The sequence below is a fragment of the Botryllus schlosseri genome, chromosome 12 (assembly GCF_051294905.1).
Source record: "Botryllus schlosseri isolate E-star chromosome 12, Bs_hap1, whole genome shotgun sequence".
Classification (NCBI taxonomy): domain Eukaryota; kingdom Metazoa; phylum Chordata; class Ascidiacea; order Stolidobranchia; family Styelidae; genus Botryllus; species Botryllus schlosseri.
The window spans coordinates 14,222,204-14,245,582 of record NC_137247.1 but is presented as its reverse complement, the minus strand read 5'-3'; the positions used below and the strand labels follow the sequence as shown (position 1 = coordinate 14,245,582).

The 23,379-nt window shown below is 40.5% G+C and overlaps 2 protein-coding genes across 2 annotated transcripts; both read right to left on the bottom strand.

The window, feature by feature from the left end:
* Positions 1-3,546: 3,546 nt before the first annotated feature.
* LOC145451697 (claudin-7-like) lies at positions 3,547-9,598 on the bottom strand. The gene is made up of 4 exons (XM_080329912.1): positions 9,340-9,598; positions 7,937-8,028; positions 4,401-4,595; positions 3,547-4,132 (listed from the first exon to the last, which is right to left on the bottom strand). Exons 1-4 carry the CDS (start codon positions 9,479-9,481, stop codon positions 3,854-3,856), a joined length of 708 nt encoding a protein of 235 aa, XP_080186038.1. The 5' UTR covers positions 9,482-9,598; the 3' UTR covers positions 3,547-3,853.
* A 3,587-nt stretch (positions 9,599-13,185) lies between these two features.
* Positions 13,186-22,409, bottom strand: LOC145451698 (claudin-1-like). Its single transcript, XM_080329913.1, has 4 exons — positions 22,217-22,409; positions 20,011-20,102; positions 13,874-14,068; positions 13,186-13,602 (listed from the first exon to the last, which is right to left on the bottom strand). Exons 1-4 carry the CDS (start codon positions 22,353-22,355, stop codon positions 13,372-13,374), a joined length of 657 nt encoding a protein of 218 aa, XP_080186039.1. The 5' UTR covers positions 22,356-22,409; the 3' UTR covers positions 13,186-13,371.
* Positions 22,410-23,379: the final 970 nt, after the last annotated feature.

Genomic DNA, 23,379 nt, shown 5'->3' with positions numbered 1-23,379 from the left:
TGGATACAGAATTTTATAGAGGTATAGAAATATATTGCGGACCTCACCTCACCTCACCCACCATCATCACCATTGCAAGATTAAGCAAGAATTGTGAAACAGTGAATATAGAGTCGAAACTACTAGGCGAGTAAAATCAATCAAACTCCCACTATGACCTACAGATTTAGGAACAAAGTGAAAGAACATGTCAAACACAGACAGAGAATCATAAAATGTACGTACAGTCGTCAGTCATGCAGGCGATGAAGGGGCAATTTACTGGACAGAGTATAAACGACGTTGGTGTGTCTCCATCGATACGACAATCTCAATATACACTCTGGTATTTATCCAGGAGGGATTTCTTGCTCCTTAGACCCCCCGCCAGGACGGACATTTTTTCGGCTACTTATCAGCGAGATCCGACTTAGTCATCTTGTATCGCATGAATGCGCGAAACGCGAAAAAATTCTTTAATACATGATTGAATCGGTCAATATGATCGGGAATTGCAAATATATTGCTATCAATTTTTATCCTTTCTGTATTACCCGTAAATAATAATTAAATAGATTCGGGTTGACCCGTTGGTGTAATGACTTCGTTGCATGATGTTATTTCGTAATTCCCGTCTGCTATGTCAAAAGATATTGAAATTGCCCAAACGTACTAAACTGAAAGACGCACACGATTTCAAATGGGTATTTCTTCACTGGCAAATAATTTTCCCTGCGGGATGGTATTTATCTTGTTGGGCTCAGATTGCCAGGACAGGAACATTCGGCGCCAGCCATTTAGCGCCTATGGATCATTAAACATATCTGTCTACTGTCTATATGACATAGTTTTCGGTCATCATAAGTGCAGTTCTTTTCGGCCAAGGTTTTCTCGCTGCCGATCGTTCTGGCACACTTCTCGCAGTTGTATGTTACATGACCTAAAACTTCATATGTTTTGGTGCGTTATGGCGCAATAATGGTCGACGCCGAAAAGCCCATTTCTATAAATCATGCGTATTTTTTTTATAGGGAAGGGTACCCAATAATTAGGATATTTTGCAACATTAAATTTTGAGCCCCCTTAGAGCTCGCCCACCCCCTCCCCAATTAGCGGGTTTGGGGTGTGGCAGTTACGGTCCTGGTCATACTCAACCTCAACGTTATCATAACCAAACACAATTTGGGCTGGATTATAATGTAATCACGTCGCATTGTGTCTTGTGTTGTGTATTGACGATTATTACGATTACGATTACATACCGTGCATATGATCCTCCACCTGAACCCCATGAACTACAGGTTTATATAGATTACCATCTGACTCTCGCCAAATCCTTTTAAACAATGCTGCATTGGTTCCAGTTTTATTGCTCTATTGTGGAATTACCTAGCTTCAATAGCCGATAAATACGCGCTCGTATGCAACGAAGATATCAATTTATCGCGTGACCGAAGGTGTAGGACAGGGTTGTAATGACTCGATTCATGACACGAAATACGGAAATGACTCGACTCGACTCGAGTAATTCTTAGTATTGACTCGAGTTGGACTCGAGTCGTTGCGCATGACTCGAACCAAGTCGTATGACTCGAGACTCAGACGGTGAAGACCGACATTTCATTGTAATTTGTTTGCAATTGTAATTTTGAAGAATAGTAAAGTAACCACACTATTGGGATTTCGTCTATCGGTAGTGGTAGGCTACTTGAAAATGTGAGCATAAACTGCTAAAAGCGAGGAAAATTATTATATTATAGATGCGAACCATTCGATATCACCAAACAGAGTTGACTTGGACTCCGACTTTACTCGGTGGTGAATTGAAAATGACTCGACTTGACTCGAGTCAAAACTATATAAGTGAGATTGACTTGCGACTCGGAGCCTAGTGACTTGGTTACAGCCCTGTAGTAGGGTAATTGCGACGTCATAATTGTATGATATGTTAGAAACAAATGTCTACCTCACACCGCCAAGTTGGTGAAATCGTACTTTCCGCGTTAATGGCGAGGAAGACCTGGCCTCGATTCCCGGCAGGTAAAAATGTCGTATTGGGTTTAGTTGTTCTTCTCTCGGTCTCAAGTTTGCTCTCAAATCCTATTCCATGATCGGATCGGCACAAAAGCAATCAACATTCTTCGCCATTTTCACCTTCGCAGCTATGTGAAGGGTGAACATGGGTGAACTGAACATGACTTTTCTGTTTGACTGAAATTAAGTTTTACACTAGGGACAGCTTGAAATTGACGATGAAATGTGGGTAGGTTTGTCTGCCTACCTCCTTTCCATCGTATATGTTCATAATAATCAATAATAACCGTGTGATTATGTTTTCATCTGACCAAGACACACACAATGTACAATGCAATACACAAGGCACAAAACGCGATGTAATGAACAGATAGGGGGATGTCGAACGACCAGCCAGTTGGAGTCTCTTGAACTGGCATCCAACTCGACCTAGTGACCGATGTCACAGTCTACTTCGATGCTATTCTTTCTTCGTCGGTCCTTTTTAGAATATATTTCTTGCTCCTTTTCTTTCTGTATCGGGTATTTTTTCTAGTTTTTTTTGTCGTCGTAAGAACAGCGACACGGGGACGTGGAGCCTGGAATAACCTCCTACGGCGGGAATCGAACCCGGGCCGTCTTCGTAGATGGCACCGACGCTATGCTATATTAGGGTTGCATTTAAAACAAAAATCAATCTAAAACAAACATATTTAAAACAAGGCCCTCGTCTAAAACATGTTTTTGTTTTTTTCAAGTCATGACGTCACTAATATTCAATTGTGACGTCGAACTGGATTGACATTGACAATTGAAAATATAGGATAAATATAGCTCCTTTGACGAAATATCTGTACTAGTGATGTTGAACCGACTATTTTCAGGGCTTCCAACCATCCCATATCGATATACGTAGGATATATCGGGTTGTAATTATCCGTAGGCTCATACAACATGTTCGGAAAGTATTCACACAAACATGGCATAATTTTACAACTTGTATAACACAATTTTTTTAAAGGCCACTGTTTAAAACACTGTTTGAAACATGTTTTACACAAAGTGTTTTAAAACACCGTTTGTTTTAAATGCAACCCTACGCTATATACAAGCAAAAGTATATCGTATTAACGCATATCGTATTGATATTTTAAAGCAACTCTATCTTCCGTTGTGCCACAAGTTCACGAAGAAGTTTGTTACCACTGATCTGCATTCTGCATGGAGCCAGACCAAGATGTCAGCCCTACTGGACATCTACGAGATCGGAAAGAGCCATTTAGTGCGACCTGTCCGGAATTTGCATAAAATTTCCAATACAAGATTCGCCGTGCCTACCAACTATCCAACACAGGCTTCCTATATAGATCTACTCGCTGCCTTCACGTCAGACACTCCTGAGATCATAGCAAGGAACTTTCGACTGTACACTTGGATTGACCACCAAAGGTATATCCTGCCGTTTTCCATAATAATAATATTAATAATGATGAACCCCCCCCCCCCCCCCCGCGACACTATCATCGGAAATCACATACTTGAAACACCAATCAATTACAACCATTCGCATTTATCTTTGCTGTGACAGCATGATGCAGTCGAAGCGAAAACTTTGTCAAGCATGGATGGGTGTAGCGTGTAGCAATGAATAAAATCGATATCAACTGTAAAAAATAGACGCTGCAAATATTCTCTAGTCTCTACTATATGACAGTCACGGTAAAAATATCTTAAAGTAAGTTGACAGAGATCCCGATGAAGAAACGCTTGCCTTTTCTCTGCATCATAACCTTTCCGAGCGGATTCCATCGGGCTCGCTTCAGCATCTTATATTATCATGAGCAAATATATTGCAATACTGTTAGACGTATTCTCCCCGATCTTGCTGCTTCACAGGCCGGCCGCGTCTGAATGACATCGACACACTTCTTCCGATGCTCGCCACTCTTCGCACGCCAGAGTCACGGTACTTCGACACTGGGTGTGACTCTCCGCAACTGCCACAGATGAGCACCAAACCCCCTAGCAGGGTGATGGCCATTGCGGTCCACCCAACAAACAACGCAGCGCCGAAAATGTATCGCTGACCGACGGTTTCCGATATAGAGAAGGCAGAGAATCTGTTGTATTCGGTCAAAATCTGAAACAAAATTGACGTTTCTTTAGCATCACTTGCAAAGGAACCTATTTTCTGAATGCCCACATTAGGGGTGGAAATCAAGGCAGAATACTTTTCCGGTTCAAAATGAATCAAATACACCCAAATATACATGTAGTATCGCCAAATTTATTGCCATCGCCCCCTTTCCTGGTCGTTTGCGTCCACTTTAGTTACCATTGGTTCGCGTTTGCGTTCCACGTCGCGTGGAATAACCTAGCAATAGCATTCATAAACTGGAAGAACTCACATCATGTGAAAACACCGAAGCCGCTACGCCAATAGCTGCGGCCGATCCCACGAAACAAGCTCCAGCTCCCATTGCGACACGACTTTTGGCGAGTGGATTTCCTTCAATGCATCTTGTGCATTGAAGACCGAAGATGGAGAATAAGAAGCCGAAAAATCCCAGCACGTTAGCCACGATTGACATGCCCCGAGCGATCTGAAAATACAGCCGTTTTATAACTCAAACCCGCCCGCACGGTATTTCCTAACGAAGTATACAGTATGCAATGCACAGTACACATCAGTTCCAACAGCTTCTTGGAGGTACAGAACTTCAATATACAATCGAATAGTATATTCATCATTCATATTGAAATGAACCCGAATATTTTCGGCTGACACTCGTCAAGGGTAATCGTCAGCAACTATAGTAGAGGGTGAAACATATAAGTTTCAGTAAATCTATAATGTACGAATAATTTAACGTTTCGTGTACAGACACACTGTAAGTATATAGTGGTGAATGTATTGTACTATATTGGTGGCGATGTATCGTTATTCATCGCCCGTCACATTTGAGATTCCATAAAAGGGTATAGAAACGGCGACAAGCACCTACGCTAGTAAGAGAAAACAGACCCGCGGACGCTGTCATAACAATCCTATTTCTCCGCGATACAAAGAGGAACTCAATGGAGTTGCGTTGGCTAGCGCTCCCAATTGTGAGACACAAAAGATTGCTTGATCTAGTGATTATTCCACTTCATTATGGACCGTCGGAAATTCGAGCATCTCCATTACGCAATGTTTTTCTCGTTCGCAATTCTAACGTGACACTCACATCACCGCTGGTTGTTACCCAATGGTAGTTTCTCATATACTGCGATCGCCAATGCTCAGACCCAGTAACATACCTCAAAATATTGAACACATCGCGACAAAGACGGGAAGGAAATTCCTCGATGTTTATTGTTTATGCACAACTTTTGGGAGTGACATTTACCTTGTTTACTCATAAAGCTTAAACTGGTGTCGCCAGCCTTCCACAAGGGAATGAATATACGCGTGTTCGGAGATTTCTCACTGAAGTGGTATACACATCAAATAGCGCAGTTGGGCGTTGCCAGAATGAAAATTTGGGAGCCTTGTGAGTAGTCTAGTCATGGTATAAATTTGAAAAATATCTCGGTTAAGAAACCTAGTTTAGATATGAGATTTATCGCGCCTATGTCACAAATCACGCCGAAATGTTTGAAATCAAAACTTTTAGCAGTGAAGGTCAAACTTAATCCCTTTTTCCTTGTTGTACCCTTGGTAACGTATCTGAATTAGAGTGGTGAAATCGTAACACCAACGGTGAAACTGTAACGCCTATGTGCTATTCCTACCACCCGTATTATCATTTCATGTTCACACGGCCGTGGCCGGGGTATGCGCGGTGACATCTAGACGTCGTTTCGTATGCGCGGCGACATCTAGACGTCGTTTCGGTATAGTCGTAGATGCTACGCCGCTTTCAAGTATAACAATTCAAATCGGCGTCATTGAAATCAGCTACTCAATGATTTGACTGTGGCGGAGATGAATTAGACATCAGACTTTCACATTGGTCATTAACTCGTAAAAAAAATCAAAATGCAGTCGCAAGTATTTCACCGAAATTTCATTAATGCAATAAAAACGTCTACCGGATGAAATAGTATATTGTACATTGTACACATAATCAATTGGTTCATAATCTTTTTTGAACATAATTTAGCCCTTTCGCAAGAGTGATGGATGAAGATTTTACCCCTAATGACGTATATTATTGTGGCTAGCAAAACACAACAAAATTATTCATTTAATCATTTAATGAATCCCTTGCCATTGCTTTTCAGGCTACGAGCCGTCCATTGCCAGGTTCAACTAGGTATAATGCACAGCTAATGCCGAATTCAACGTAATGTCGATTTCGTGAATTAGATCAGTGGTTCACAACCTTTTCAAGTGACGGACTAAAATATTAACGAGCTTGTGGCCTAAAAAATAACTTCGCAATCTACGCAACGCATATATTTATCTAGAGAGTGTAGGTATGATAGTTCTACAAACAGGCTGTAACAAAAATATTGGCTTTGAATCCCCATACTATTGCTAACATATTGAAATGAATGTTTGTGTAATGTGTATGTAGGGTCAATGTATAAAATATTGCCCCAGCATTCTCTATTTGTATATCAAACACTTTTAGGGCCGATCTTGCAGTTTCGAGTTTCGGGGTGCAACAGTTGCATCACACCCACGAGAGATAAATTCAATATTTATCCTTATAGCGTCGATAGTGGACCCACGGGTACACCTGGTTGGGTACCACTGATTATTAATGAAGTATTAATAAATAACACAGAAGCAGCACTAACCCAGATAAGTATACAACTATCCATAAACGTAACCAGAATATTTAAGGCATTAAGAACTGCATGTGGATGGCAGTGTCGCCATTTGACCTTAAATTATGTTCGTTTGCTGGTGTGAAATTGAGGCTTTACAGAAGCATCATATATGTATTAACAGGTCTCTTATGATTCGGCTGCACCAATTTTTCAACATGCTTCTTACTGCGTTAAATCAATCTTTGGGATGTATGACTATGACATCCGCACAATATATGGTTTCTACAAATGATGTTTGTCGCGTTGTGTGAGTGAAATATCTTGAGGGATTGAGATGGGGAGTTTTGCGTAAGGTGACAATTGTTTTTAGTCATTCGTTTTTGAGGAAAACACGTTCGATTTGTTTTTCTATCGTTCTTCTTAAATTTATCCGATAGAAAGTATAAACTTATCCCGGGGTAAGAAACTATGGCCTAAGCGCTGTGTGTTGACGCCGGAAGTATACGTGTCTTTCGAGTGCACTTGTTCCAAGGAATTCGATTATTCGAAATCTACTGATCAGTCAACATGTTTGTCGTTCTGAAATGTGATCTGACCCTGTAACTGTGAAATCTATCCTATAGGCCTACGACTTTTGTGTTGGGTTCTCTGATTTCTGAATTGTCGCGCATTCGTACCGAGACGTTGCATTATCATGATGACTGTTACTTGAACTTCCCTCAAAAGGACGTAAAATATACTTTTTCATCGAATACAAAACGAACAAAATATCTGCTGCCACCGCACGCATGTGACAAAAATGATCACCGTGATACCAGCAGCTCCTTACGATGCTATGGAGTAATCAACCGTTCTTGGTTAAAGGGGTTTTCAAACAGGTGCCCGAATTCTCCGTCTAACACTGAACTGATTTACAAGTGGTCAGGGCGATAATAGTAGTGACGGTAAGTAAATAAAAAGTGCATCTAATGCGGAATAAACACAACGGCTATGTTTCAACACAAAGCAAACTGACCACAAAACAATAATTATTATCCAGAACGGGTCGAATTAGGTATAGCACTAGCTAAAATAGATTTAATCATTTATCAACAAACCGATCTAAGCCGGACCGAGAAGCGAATGACTGATTAAATAGGAATTTTAAATAATTATCGCACGGACAAAATTTGGCGGCACCCACCTGCAAAGATGTCGGTAGACCGATGAAGAAAGTGTCATAATCATCACACTGCCATGTTCCGGTCGGGTATGAAATGCATTTGATCCAAATCCCTGAAATTATGAACAATTTACAGTTTTCTTCAGTTTTCTTCTCTATGCGGTAACTATGATACTAAAAGAACGCTGATGATACAGTTTTATTCTCTATGTGGTAACTATGATACTAAAAGAACGCTGATGAAAGAGCTTCATATCCCATAAAAACGTTATTGCCACACACGATTCTTCCACAAGTGCACTTTCAGTTTTACTGTAGTGTCTGAACTCGAGACGTAACGCATCGACAGAAAAATTAATGGCGTCAGTCTATTATAGAATATATATCCCGTTATCATGCGCGGTATACATGTATAATACTATCTATAATGTATAATTTAGGACATAAAATAGTCGGTGTAGGCTGCTCCGGGTCAGTCCGTACAAACTTCACCCTGATAGCACATTTCATCACTGTTTTGCTGCGAAGTCTTAGTATTCGGGCCTTGTGGGATTTCTCTAGGCAAGGAAATACGTCTTGATACACTTGTTTAACGGATGAACTTGAAAGTAAAATTAAAGAGAGCGGGAGAAAAATTCCAACGATTCGGTGACGTAATTCCTTGTCAGTGGCCTCTACACCATGATGTGTTTTAAACCCAAAACTGGGGAGGCTAAATTCCCCTTCGTTGTATGTCTTGATCGGGCTTTGGCTAGGAATAATTTTATCTAGCATATTATTGGCGCTACTTGAATCGGCTGACTTTCCATGGTTTCTACAAACGCTGATTCGGTATAAGATATGAATTCATATTTAATAAATGACTTATATATATCCAGGTGGGCAGTGGGAATACATTATTTAGGCTAATAGACGCAGTTAGCTGTAGTATCACGACTTCATCTCTGCCACATGTGAGCCATTTTCTGAATTTCCAAAGTTTCAAAACGATGAAGAATATCTCAGAAATATTGTTCAACTCAAAGTACCACAGATTCATTCCAGTTGCATCACCGTCACGTCAGGTTCATAGAGAGTAACTCTGTCGCTACAGACAAACTAGCTATCCGATCAAATTAGACGATTATAATAATCCATTTCATGTTCACATCATTCGGATATTACAACATGCCGTTCTCAAAAATAGCCTGCATGCTTTGTAGGTCTATATTAATCTTCACAGTCAGACATGCTGTTTCGAGATAATAAATTAACAGCCCCTTTTCATCTCCATCTCCCGTACATGTTAGATACTTCTATAGCCATTTCTTGCACGTTACAGCTACCTCACCCCACGGTCCAAACGCAAACGCCAATGAAAACAAGTATGGAATATTTCACGCAGATATGGAATATATCACGTATATATAAAATGTATTCATTACCTTGATGGCGTATAATAGCTTCCAATACTTCTCCTGTGGGATCGTTTTTCCTCCAATCAGGTAAAAATGTCGCGATCAAGGTACACAATCCTCCGGCGCAAGCAACAAGCAAGCCAACAAGTTGGATAGAGCCATTCGCCATTTCGGACTGTCGAGGATTACTATCAATACCTCTCCAAGTATACAAACCACTACAACTTAAAATTGGATTCTAAAGTCAAAACGGCTCGAGTGCTCAGCTGTACGAGAAAATTTTCAATATGGGCGCAGTGGGTGCCTCTTATATATCGATTTCGCCGAGAACATTCTTCATGGCTGCGCTATCAACCGAGACGGCTTTGAAAGGCTTGAATCGGGACCCTGATCACGTCACTGAATGAGTTCAGCTATGAAAACCTGTGGGCGTCAGGACGATCGTATTACCTTACCTGCCACATACTCCCAGTTGAAAAAGAGGTACCTGTCGCGCGATCTTTTGTTATCTATCTTAGTGAATTCGCAACTAAATTGCGTGACAGACGCTCCAAAAGTGGTACGTCAATATATGTATGCTGCTAATGTTATCGCCGTTACTCCTGCAGTATACAAGCTAAATATCAATTCCAACTTGGTATAAACATATATCTACCTTGGCCCCTCATTTTACCTACCCTGTCGTGCCAAGAAACTTAACAACACGGGAGAAGGAACACTTGAATCGTGCTGTGCCTGCGCTGTAACTCATTATAAGGATACAGTAAGCCACAGAACTCATCTCGGTACGCAGAATTCAATATAAGGGTGATAATCTCTTCACATCAATGATCGCATTGTGTCAACTGCCAGACTGGAAATCTCCATCGGCGATTTCGCTGTGGAATCAATTAGCTGTTGGTCGCTGGTGGATAAATGTATGAATAAATGCAGGTATCGATTGAGTAATTCACGTTTGCTTAAAGTGTGGGACGACCACATGCACTCGGTTGGATATCGCAACAGTGATTCAATTGGTGCTATAGAGTTTCAACGAGATGATGCGATTATGCGCATTATCCTAATATTGACGCTATAGGATTATATACCCATGAAATATTTGAAACAGATTGACAGGCGGGTCCGTTATGCTGATCTACGTGTGTCTACTACTGCAAAATTTCCAGGGGTCGAATTCCGCACTTTCAGAACCTAATCTCGTTTCCTATCTCAGGTACGAATCCAGTGATTTGATACATTCGCTGTCATGGCTAAGTATACCAGCCATATTGGGTATTCGCTCTTAACGTTCCGTTAAAAAGTCGGACCGTGTGAATCGAGAATCGTTCGTGATTTTACGACCAAAGTCTACAATGGGATATAAAAAATATCGAAAATGAAATGAAATTCAATCCTATTTCGGACAAAATCTTCCAATCCTTTTTTCGCATTCAAATTAATGAAAGTTCACGGAATCAGAATTTCCTGTGCTCAAATCATACTCGGTCATCATTTATGATCATGACTCTCGTCTTCTCCCATGGTCTTGTTCTTGCAGGACCCGCAGTATTTATGACAAATCCTACACAGGCAATTTGCAGAAAGTTGTTTTAGTTGAAGTGCATATCAGCACATCTATATCAGGATTTTCACACCTCGACTTATGCCATGCCTATCTAGACATTCTCATCATTGACATAGTGGCCGCCAAAATCACAAAGTTTTTCGATGACGTGGCGTTCATGGTTGCCTACTAAAATCCAGTTTCAAAAGTTTCAACAAATTTCATTTTGTATATAATCATATTTGCTGTTCGCAGTGAGATCCTCGCGTGTACAGCACAGTGGCATGTATTCGGTATAATCATCAAATAGGGACATGCAATAAATAACGTACTGATTGGGGTAGCCCTACACGACATTCTCGAATTACATGCCTGTGTCACAGCCAAGAAATATTTTGAGAGTTGTAGAGGCAGGTGGGGAGAATTCTCTTGTGTTTCACAACGATCACGAGGCGGTTGGGAATACCAATGAAAACAGATGACGCGGAACAACTAATGCGCAATGCTTTGTATGTAATTTCACGGGGGGATGACTTTAAGCTTTCCCAAATATGGTAGTAATTCGTGTGATGGAGAGTCACATGGGAATTCATTTATAGCAATATCCAAACAATATGAAATATCCGGGTAGACCTGGAAGCTCAAAGAAATTCCCCATTTCCTTTTCAATCGTCTTCTGATGCTTGAATGTAAACCCAATAACATTGTACTTGAATACTTCAATGAATAGGTCAAATGTCGCGTAACACTTTTCGGTGCTTTAGTTATCACCAATATTTTGTGTGTACACGACTCAAAGTTCTAGACCCATTTAAAGTAGCCATATCCAGTTCATTGTGTACGTCCACAAACAGATCAAGGAACCGTTTACGAGATATTGCCAGCGGCCCAGCGCAAATGTGTCGGTTATTATATAAGTCTATGTTATAGGTTGCGACCTCGTGGTACTACGTTTACTGGATGCTTTCAGATTATATATCTACAACGTTGCCCTGTGTGATCAGAGCCTGCAACTATATAGTTCGACAATTCTCTTCCCCGGACGGTTGTACAATGTACATCCAATATATTGAAGAGGTCAGCTTTTAATCAAACGCTGAATTTTTTCCACATCACCCGAACATGCTCAAGCTTTCTGTAGTTGATGAAAACATTAATTACGAGATAACGTCAAATACTCTCGATGTTTAGTAATGAATTTTCAAATGTTAGGGTCGTTTCCCGTCACAGCAAAATCAGCATGTACATTTTCCCCACTTCCAAAAATACTTGGTGCATTGAAATATTGATTAAATTGTTGTGACAAAGCTGTACAGGAAATTAGATCTAATTCAATCCAATAGAAGAGGCCCGATTTAAATTGAAATTTTGACCAATTTCTAAAATAACAGTATTTCTACGGTGGCAAATTTCGCTACTTCGCGATCAACAGACATCGTTTTTAGGGCATGCCTGACGGGAGACTGATGCGTTTTTACGTGTTATAATCTTGAGGGACGCCTGTCGAAGAGTGTCTGATTATCTAACAAGCGAATTACTCACTAAAGCAGGCCGGATATGGGAAAATTAAGTACTTGGCGGGCCAGATTCCGGAATTGACACATACATCGCGTATTTATCCAGCTATACAAGGAATAAATCGTATTTAATGTAAACTTTAACTTTAAAGCATAGTGACAAAAACCACTATTTAATGAATTTATTAACTTAATATACTATAATAGCTGAAGTCAATGAGACATCCGTGGTCGATCAACGTTGTCAAAAAGTGGTTAGAACTCTGGCTGCATGTCGGATGAAGAAACCCTTGGTAAAGAATGCACGTGATGAACGTCAGTTAGACGTAACTTAGTCTTGTTAACGTTCATGGTCGAAAATGTTTACTCGCAAATGTATAGGCCTATGTAGACTGTAGAGGTAGACCCGCGGGCCACATTATCATGTAATACCGGAACAGTCTACGGGCCGGACCCGGCCCGCGGGCTGTATGTTGCCCCCTTCGGCTATGAGGCATTGCTGTAGGCTTGCAGGAGTTTCCCATCATTCTCTTGGGATTTATATGCAGAGAACTCTGGTCATCTCTACGTTATCCCTACTACCAGATATTGACCATCACTTGGGAACTATGTTTTCCTATATTTTATCTGCTTGTCAGTTTATTTCCTCATTGTGACCGCCGACTACGGTGTGGAAAGTATTTAGTTTGAGAATTATATCATCGTCGTTTCAATGATATTGACTAATTTCTGTGGCCAGTGACTGGCAAAGGAAAACAGAGACCCCTATATAATGTTAATTTACTCCCACCCAAAACGCTGACAACACTAATGTCGAGTAACATGGCATGATCCATATCATATTTTCATTGATAAAAGTGGTTTACAGTGGTACAATATAACAGATCAAGTGAATACACAGCGAAGCGCCGCTACATTCAGACCCATCGGTCGAAAATAGGAAAGATGAGTGAAATCCAACTGACAACGACACCGCTGCAATCGCTGGTTCTAAAGCGATCAAACGTATTCCGTGCTGGACGACTTTGGCGGCCTGTAGCTGGGCATGTATGTCGTTCGCCGAACCTCTTCATCCTCACCCGACACCATACTACCGCATCCAGCTATGAACGATCCCAACACTATGACCGCCATGGATGCCCATCCGATAAATAGGGACGTGCCGTAGATGTATCGCTGTCCGACATCGTCGGCGTAGAGCAATCTATCTCGGTTGTATTCGGAGAGCACCTGAATTCACAGTATATTATGTTAATACTGTTTAGGGGGCCAAGAATCGATTGGTTGTCTATTATCAGATACGCATCGTAATATCTCTCGATTATGCTCAGTTATCTGGTGACACCATCGCGTTAAATTTCATTCTAACAGTATTAGAGTTAGCTGTATAAATACGCTGGTAACTATGAATGCACTATATGCGCATTATTATTTTGCACAGTCATGATGCATGACGAAGGATTCGCTTTCCCTGATGCCACTGATCAAATTGCAAATTTACCTGGTGAGCATAGTAGGATACGGCGATGCCAATTGAAATTCCGCAAATGGCGAAGCAAATTGCTCCGATCAGAGACAAGCGGGACTTTGAACGTGGAGTGTCATCCATACACCCTGTGCACTTCATTCCGATTACTGATATCACAAGTCCTATGAGTCCTATTATACACGCGGTCACCGTAAGCCCTCTAGCGACCTGAAAACAAGGATCGATGTAAGCGGATACATCCCATACTTTACGTAGTAGGGCATTGCGGGTTGTTCGACAGGAGCCCTGAGTATAATGGTTGCCCGAGTTATGAGCATGCGACACAATGAAAAACTATAGTTGGGCATGAGGAAACACTTTAGCATGCGTCCCTTCGCTCGTGACTTTATAACCCCAAAACTATCCCTAATGCCAACTATAATCCTGAAATCAGCCCTTATATAGCCTAATCCTAATCCAGACCATAACCCTAACCTAACCCTACATCAGGGGCGGGCAACATACGGCCCGCGGGGCAGCTTTCGTAAGACACCTCTTATACCAGGGGTCGCCAACTCATGCCGCATGAATTCAATATCGTGATTAATTAGGCCACACAGTTGAACAACGACGCTATCTCGTCACCTACTCAACCCTAATAAATTGAGATCTTGGTAAATTTGTATCGATTCTGCAATCCGGCCCGCCAAGTACTTAATTTTCCTATATCTGGCCCGCCGACTGGAGAAGTTGTCCGCCCCTGCCCTACATCCTACCATAACCCAACCCTAACCCAAAATTATTGGGTTAGGGCTGGGACAATTTGAGATAAAAAGTCATTTTTGAACACCTCTATAATGATCATGTGTTGCATGCTGAAGTCTCACATGCTATTATGCCCACTGATCGAATGAAATAAAGCTGTGTCTGAAGCCATAGAACGGATAGAGGTACTAGGAGTAGCCTACACATTGGATTTTGTGAAGTAGGAAGCAGTTTTGGACTATGTTGACATCACTTTTCTGAGTGACATTGTCATACAAGCCGGGCTAAATATATCATGTATCACTGTGACTGAATATATCTTCAAAATTTGCTCCACTTTGTAGTGCTAAGTCATTTTGCGATAGTCCCAAAGCACGCCATAATCCGAAATCAGCCATATCCGATTATCCACTAAAAGTATGCGACCCATCGACCAAATCTACTCTTCAAACTACTCACTTCAGTACTTTTCAGACCAATAATTTTCTACTTCCACTCGAAGAGTTTTGACGTTTCTTGGATATAAGTACTTTATACTTGTAATTGAGTATAGATATTCATGACGTTACTTCCGCTTCGTCTTGAGTATACCGACGCTGACTACTTTGCACTACTGACTACTCGCTATACGACCTGGTGTTAATGAGACGCACAATCATTAGTCTTTATAGTCACTTTAGCTCCGCTGATATTTTGAATCAATTGGATTCTGTCGGTACTTAACTGGAGAAGTGATTGAGCTGCTAATGGCCAAATATCCAATACACCTATAAATCAATCTTACATAATAGTACCGGACCCGGGACGAATCGGCGACCCACCAAGATAAAATTGCTTGGCGATCGTGTTTCAAGCGCGGCAATTCGTTTATCGAAACGCGGTCTGTATTTGATGCCTTTGAGCTGTAATCACTGTACAAATTCGCTTGGGAATGACTACCTAAGGCAGTGTATATCAAACTTTTTGACCTCGTGGACCGAAAAAACTTCAAAACAAACGTTACGGACCGGCGAACCTTCAGAAATCAAAGTTTACCGTAAATTTACGTCAAATGTATGCATCTCAAATGCAATATTGGAAACTTCATTTACGGCTGCCTTTCTGATACTAAATTTCTATACATGATTCTATTTAAGTTTTTGCTAGGTGAATCTCGCGAAGTCCCGTTAGAAACTACTAACTTTATTGTGATTATTCGGTATTCGGGGAAAGAAATGGGACTTTACCATGTAAGCTATGGTCTCTATGGTACAGCCAAGTGTCGCTTAATTGCACCGTTGAAATTCAACAAAGTTTGTTTAAAAGTCTCCGTAACTTTCACGTTTTAAGTTTCCAGCTACTTGTAGACTACATCTGACAGTTTCATACAACACTCGTACACTATGACGTCCTCCCAAAGTGAACCATGAACTCTATTGCGGCCCCATGCGGAAAAATACGTTCCAAACTTCAAATTCAATTTAAAATTTGATGGTTTATTTCTCTCATTCACGGACAATCGTCCAACGTCTTGCAATCTCGAATTGAGACATAAAATTCTTATATATTTGGTGAACCGGCGAGACCGGGGTTGAGAACCACTGACCTAAGGGCCCAGGTGGGCTACTCGCTGGCCGTTGGTCATATTTCATAGAGCGTATTTCAGTGGCGTATGTGATACAGGCTTTTCTTCGAAATAAAATCGACATCGATTGTGGAGATTCCAAATTCGCATGGTATATTCATATTGGATGACAACATACCGGTGACTTTTATGAATTGTGTCTATGGCTGGGCTGGGAAAAATTGATTACCGGAGTGAATCGATTCCAAATCGAGCATTGGGTTGAATTCATTATGACGTTCTAACAGTATGTATGACTTGAAACATTAAAATATGTAACTTTAATCCCACCACAAATAGCATATAATGTCAGCTACACCACATATCAGATCATTTTGTATTTTTCGACCATATCTATTTCCTAGCGCTTTTATATGACAATGCAATGAGGGTCAATCAACATGTCACCGAACTATCATTTTCACCAATGGAGATAGCCCGATACTACATGTTATGGATGCTGGGATGTCTTCATGACTTCCACGACGGGGAGAAAGTATCGGAACTATAATTCTAGTTGATGAAATAACTCGCAGCTGGAGGGGGCGTATAATATCAGTACTCGAAAAAAATCGTTTCTCACTATACCCTCCCGACTCGTATTGTTACAATTGATATTCGATTCGGAGTGCTCGACTCAATGTTCCCAATCCCAAGTCGATAGCTCTCATATGGAGTCAGTGAAGTATGACGACAATGATGTCGGAAAGTTTGGGGAACATAATACGTTTTATATTAAATAACTTCAATGTGATCCGTATCATCAGTCACTCGTGGATGCGTGGTGAATGTAATAAAAAGCACACAGTTCCATAACGAACTATGGTGGTGTGAATTGTCTTTCAATTTTACTTAACCGAAACGATCAATCGGCAACTGAACATTTGTCATTGATGCCACGATGTTTGAGTCTGTAGAGCACTTTTTAGTATCATACGTAAGTAATACGCCTCAGCGGTGATATACACTTCACGCGTAAGCAACGGATATTTCAAGAACTGTATAGCAATTCAAGTCTATATAAATTATAAAAACTTTTACCATAAGCAATTGAATAATATATGCATATTGAAATAAACCTCAATATTTTCGGCTGACACTCGTCAGGGGTAGTCGTCAGCAATTATTGGAGAATTGAAAAGAACATTGCATATCAAAAATCGTATTCCCCATATCGATGCGTATTTTCGCACTGACGGTGTGTCAAACATGGCCCCATTTAAAACAAAAAGCAATTTAAAACAAACATATTCAAAACATGGCCCTTGTTTAAAACATCTTTTTTTAGCCACGAAGTCACGAATCGTCAGTTTTGACGTCACAGTGTATTGACAATTGAAAATAGGGTACGGTAATAGGTTTACGAAAAGTGGCTTCCGGTTCCGACCTCAGTCATAAACGGACAAAATTATCTTCAACCAGGACTACATCGCTCTGCAGCATTTTTGCGGTAGGCGGTCATCATCATCAGAACACCCATTACGTACCAATGATCTGCATATCTAGAGATGTTGTGAACCTCTGAAAGGTTCAGGTTCGTGTGAACGCGAACCTTTTTGAAAGGTTCTGTGTGAACGCGAACGTGAACCGCGTGACGTCACGTGACGTTATATTGCTAATTCCAACCCTACATTTCAGTGAAGTGATAGCCTATATTAATGTACATTGTACAGTGTACCCGATACCTAGCGACGACTCGGGCCACATAATGCCACAATGCTGAAGTACTTATTGACGTTTTAAACGTCGCCAAATGTATCAACTGAGGCAATCAAATGGTGATATATTAATCTAATAAAATCAATATCTTCGGTAGCATTGACAACAATTTCGACGAAGACTTGCAGGTTTCAAGGGAATATAAGGTTACGCCCTAACGGTCTAGGCGAGACCGGACAATGTATTCGGCGTCTGCGTATTGCTACGTTGATATTGGGCAAAGTGTAAAACGGGTTTCTATACTTGACACCGATATTACCCCATCAACAAATTACACAGAAGTAGCCAACACCCCAATCGCACGGATTTGGTTTTTGTGATAAAATAGACATATGAAATCAACATTGACCTCGTAGGCCTGCTAGATTTTGTACATCAGACAACAATACCAATTTAATTGATTGGTTGAATAAACATCATTCCTTGACTACATATCATGTAGTGTATTTCGATATTGATGTTGTGTCTTGATGTTGAGGGTCAAGCTCTCAGCAGGGAGTCACTAAACCAAACTTTTGTAAAGAAGCGAGCAAATTTTTTGACATTGTCAATGGCCAATGGCCATGATCGTTTAGTAATGAGTTTGTTATGCTGCCAGTGCTATGCACAAAGTGACCCGCAGTTGAAATGCAATAAATTCTAGGGATGGTGTGAACCTCTGAAAGGTTCTGGTTCGTGTGAACGCGAACCTTTTTGAAAGGTTCTGTGTGAACACGAACGTGAACCTCGTGACGTCATATTGATAATTCCAATCCTGCATTTCAGTGAAGTGGTAGCCTATATTGATGTTGTACACGATACCTAGCGACGACTCGGGCCACATAATTCCACAATGCTGAAATATATTTTGACGTTTTAAACTTCGCCAAGTGTATCAACCGGGGCAATCAAATAATATAATAACCCCATAAAACCAATATCTTCCGTCGCCTTGCCAATAATTTCGACGAGGACTTGCAAGGGAATATAAGCTTACGCCGTAACGGTCAAGGCCAGACCGGACAATGTATTTGGCGTCTAAGTATTGCTACGTTGACATTGAGCAGAGTGTAAAGCGGGTTTATATACTTGCTACGGATATTACCCCAATAACAAGTTATACAGCAGTAGCCAACACCCCAGTCGCACGGATTTGTTTTTTTTATGATACAATGAACATATGAAGATTGTCACCGTACTCTTGCTGGATTTTTTTTATATCAGATAACGATAGATCAACTTCATTGATTGGTTGAATAAGCATCATTCACTGACTACATGTATAGTGTATTAGCTCTTGATGTTGTGTGATTGCGGGTCAAGCTCAAAGTCACTAAATATTCACTAACGGAAAGCTGGATATTTCGAGCAAACTTTTGTAACAAAGCAAGTAAAATTTTCGAGATTGTCAAGGTGTATGGTCGTTTAGAGTTTATTTTTTATGCCGCCAGCGCCATGCATAGAGTGGCCCGCAATTGAAATGCAATAAATTTCAACCAAAGATATTATATCGAAATGAATATTGTAATATAAGAAAAAGGTTCACAGTGCAGAACCTTTCAAGGTTCGTTTGTGAACGTGAACCTCTAAATTTCCGAGGTTCACACACAGAACGCGAACGTGAACCTCACGTTCACACCATCCCTAATAAATTCCAACCAAAAATGTTATAATGAAGTGAAAATTGTAGTATATGAAAGAGGTTCACAGTGCAGAATCTACGAAGGTTCGTAGGTGAACGTGAACCTCTAAATTTCTGAGGTTCAAACACAGAACGCGAACGTGAACCTCACGTTTACACCATCCATAGTATCTACGTATACTGTAACGGTTTAACCGACTACGATTTCGAGGGTTCTAACCACTCCAATATGCATACGTGGACTATATCGGGTGCAAATCGTCCGTAGGCTCATACTACATGTTTGTAGAAACAATTATGGTATATTTATTCAACTTTTGAAAAAAAAAATTTAAAGGCAGTTTTTGAAATCACTGTTTAAAACTTGTTTTAAACAAATTATTTTAAAACACCATTTTTTTAAATGCAACCCTAATGCGAACTATGTTCATGTTACGCTCATGACTTGTATACATTACAAACCTGGAGTGGCACCGCCAGTCCCAAGAAAAAAGCATCGTAGTCATCACATTGCCACTGGCCTGTAGGATATGAAATACATCGCACCCATATTCCTGAAATGAGAGTTGAAGGTATTATATTCGTTTCCAAACGTCCACATGATACCATTTCGCGTACAAATTATATATACCGGAGAAGTTTATGCGGCGATTCACATACAATGTTAAATGTTACCGACAGGCGATATCTACGGAGCTTTTCTCAGGGATAAAGCTTATACCCAACCAAAAGGGTTATAGAATCGCTCTTGCACCATCATTTAATTTTTGGAATATTTGGCACTGAAATTGATGCCCCATCTTGAACGAGAATACGACTATTCTGCCAAGAGATGCTTTCTATTTGTTAGGTTAAGCTATCACCGCAAAATATGACCAAAATTGTTGTTAATGACACGGTAAGCTGTGGAGGTAACCAAAGTTCTGGAAAGATGCATCAATTTTGGGTTTATTGTACGAGAATATTTCGTACCTATATCGCATACTTCTCGGGTTGGCTCAAGTAACTGGTATAGGTGATTACTGGGAGGTTATGGCATTAGGTGACATGGAAACAAATGCATTGTGTAGGTCTACGTCATTGGTCGAAAATAATTCTGGCTCGGGATGGTAGGTGGGCCTGATTTACGCTGACCAATATGGAGAATTATCAATTATCTAGAATTCAGGCCCGTCCACCGCATGCTTCGGTGATCTGTTGATTCGATTCACCATGCCCGATTCGAATTATACGACATAAAAAATGTGTGATACGTTTTTCCCATCCTCACGTCTTATGCGTCCACATTCCTGCAGAAGGTTATGTATATCATTATATATTATCCCCACTCGCTATATGCCAGTGTTGGGATCAAGTCACTACCTTCGAGTCTCGAGTCATTTCGAGTAATTGCACATTTTGACTCGAGTCAAGTCAAGTCAATCGATTTTCGAAGGTGACTCGAGTCAAGTCAAGTCAATCGATTTTTGGAGGTGACTCGAGTCAAGTCGAGTCCAGTCAAGTCAAGTCACGAGTCAAGTCACAATTCAAGTCAAGTTGCCTTTTCGAAGTATAAGGCATGCTTACGTCATTGCATTTTGCTAGCTATCAGAAATAAAGATTGAGTGGTCATTGATTCTGGACTCATGAACGAATATAGAGTTAAATATAAACGCAAGAAGGCACTCTATTGTTCACATATACGCCAAATGCTAAACTACATAAGTAATAGCATAGCCTCGGATTATAGTTACCAGCCAAAATAGAGAATAGAGAAACGAATTGATAAGATGCAATACATTACCCAGTTAGAAATTGATACAATTCGGGTCTGCGCTAATGGTTGAGGACTATATAAACTATATTAGAATTCAATTTCAATAAAACAAGTCTGGTTAAGTTAAGAAAATAAAACAGAAATAGACATTTTTCTATTAAATTACTTTACTATACTAGTTTACGACAGCGTAAGCTGTAAGCTTCGATCACTTCGTTTCCGATCAATTTATTTGTGTGAGAACAATGGAGGTTCAGTAAAAAGCACAATCATTTAATGATTGGCCGCTCTCACGGGTTACACCAGCGTTTCGCGTACAATCCGAACATATGCAAGACACAATGGTTTTTAGACAACGATTGCTTGATGACTCGAAATTGACTCGTGAATTTTGCTCCGAGTCACGAGTCAATCCACATTTCTGATACGCCGAGTCAAGTCAAGTCAAGTCATTTTAGCAAAGTGACTCGAGTCAAGTCAAGTCATACGAAAACGTGAGTCGAGTCATCCCAACACTGCTATATGCACATATCGTATCCGTGCTATATGAAACAGCCCAACCGTTCTTCCGCGAAACGCCTGCCTAAAAAGGCTTAGTATGTGAACACACGGTTAACAGATGCAGAAATAGTTTGGAAACATAAAAGATTGACTTCAAGTTTAACGCGTTTATTGTAGATAGATTTGCAGATAGGTTTTTTGATTATTATAAACCCCTGAATCTGTCTATCTGGTCTCTGCATGTATTTTTAGATGTAGAGTCGCAATCTTGCACGTGGTGATTTAAATGGATTAATCAACGGATGAATGAAGGAAAAATTATATTTAATGGTCGAAATATTCGGTCTTACAACAGGAAAAATCCCAGCGCCACAGCATATATCTAATAATCTCTATAGTGTAACTACTCACCCTGGTGTCTGATGATGGACTCCAATACTTCGCCAGAAGGGTCGTTACGTCGCCATTCCGGCAGCCCTGTGGTCACAATGGCACAGATGTATCCGATCGTGTTTAGTATGAACCCAATAATTTGTAGGCTACCGTTCATGTCGCAACTTTTTTATGTAGTTTTAATCCTCAATAAAGTTACTATCGTCAACGCTGAAATTTAAGCATTGGAACACATGAAATGGTACATCCAGTTTCTTGTTGAATAAAACGATCTTAATTTTTTGAGATGAGCCGTATTGTAATTTACAATGTAAGCATCCAATTGCAACTGCGAGCTTCGAACTCAAATGGCTGTCCTCGGAAGAAACTGATTATGAAATCGAATGGAACGTAACCGTGGTACATATTGTTGTTCTTAGTTGATCGCAGTGCTACGCGTTCTTTGTACTTCCTTTGTATCCCATATTTTTGTTGAATAAAAAGAAAACACGACATCACAATTTGAACAATGGCCGAATCTAGTAAGCCTTCAACAGCCGTAACAGCTAACCTTATTCCCATACGTTTGGTCAAAAAAAAATCGTTTGCCTGGAACCATTTATAATAGGATACATATAATCTATAATATGATAGACGTTCGTCAATGTCCACTAGCTTTTTTCATGCCTAACCAGTGGAAAGGAAAAACTATATGCGCACCGGGGTCGATTACTAGACACTATGATGTTATCGAATGAAGTATATCTGTGGCGTCACAACTCTGCTGAAATACGTCCTTCCGTTGATTACAGAACGTGATTGTATAATTTTACTGAATTACAGCACAAATAGCAAATTCTGACTAAATCAGAAGCATGCGCCGACGACACGTCCCCAATCCTACCGATTTCCTCAGGGATAATCCTACCACTCTGTACTGATGGATATGGTTAGCCATCAATAAACATCAAGCACGTGCAGAATATGATTTGAATTACATTCAGTCACAGATTCTAGGAAAGTCATAACCAGCATCTATATCAGAGGTCTCAAACACGCGGCCCGCGGGCCGCATGCGGCCCGCCAGAGCATTTTGTGCGGCCCGCGACGACATTTTAGATTTTTATTAATTTGACAAAATATAAGTGTCACATATATCTTTCCAGGTTATAAAGTGAAAATTCCCTCTTAAATTGCTCCGA

Bases quoted from the DNA above. Each gene is read 5' to 3' on its own strand.
- LOC145451697 (XM_080329912.1), bottom strand. From the start codon at position 9,481: ATGGCGAATGGCTCTATCCAACTTGTTGGCTTGCTTGTTGCTTGCGCC. The intron at 4,596-7,936 runs GTGGGTGCCGCC...CTGTATTTTCAG, and splicing joins GTCTACCGACATCTTTGCAG to ATCGCTCGGGGCATGTCAAT. The intron at 4,133-4,400 runs GTGAGTTCTTCC...ATTTTGTTTCAG, and splicing joins CTTCGGTGTTTTCACATGAT to ATTTTGACCGAATACAACAG.
- LOC145451698 (XM_080329913.1), bottom strand. From the start codon at position 22,355: ATGAACGGTAGCCTACAAATTATTGGGTTCATACTAAACACGATCGGA. The intron at 20,103-22,216 runs GTGAGTAGTTAC...CTCTCATTTCAG, and splicing joins GTCCATCATCAGACACCAGG to GAATATGGGTGCGATGTATT. The intron at 14,069-20,010 runs GTTTGTAATGTA...CCTTGTTTTCAG, and splicing joins GACTGGCGGTGCCACTCCAG to GTCGCTAGAGGGCTTACGGT.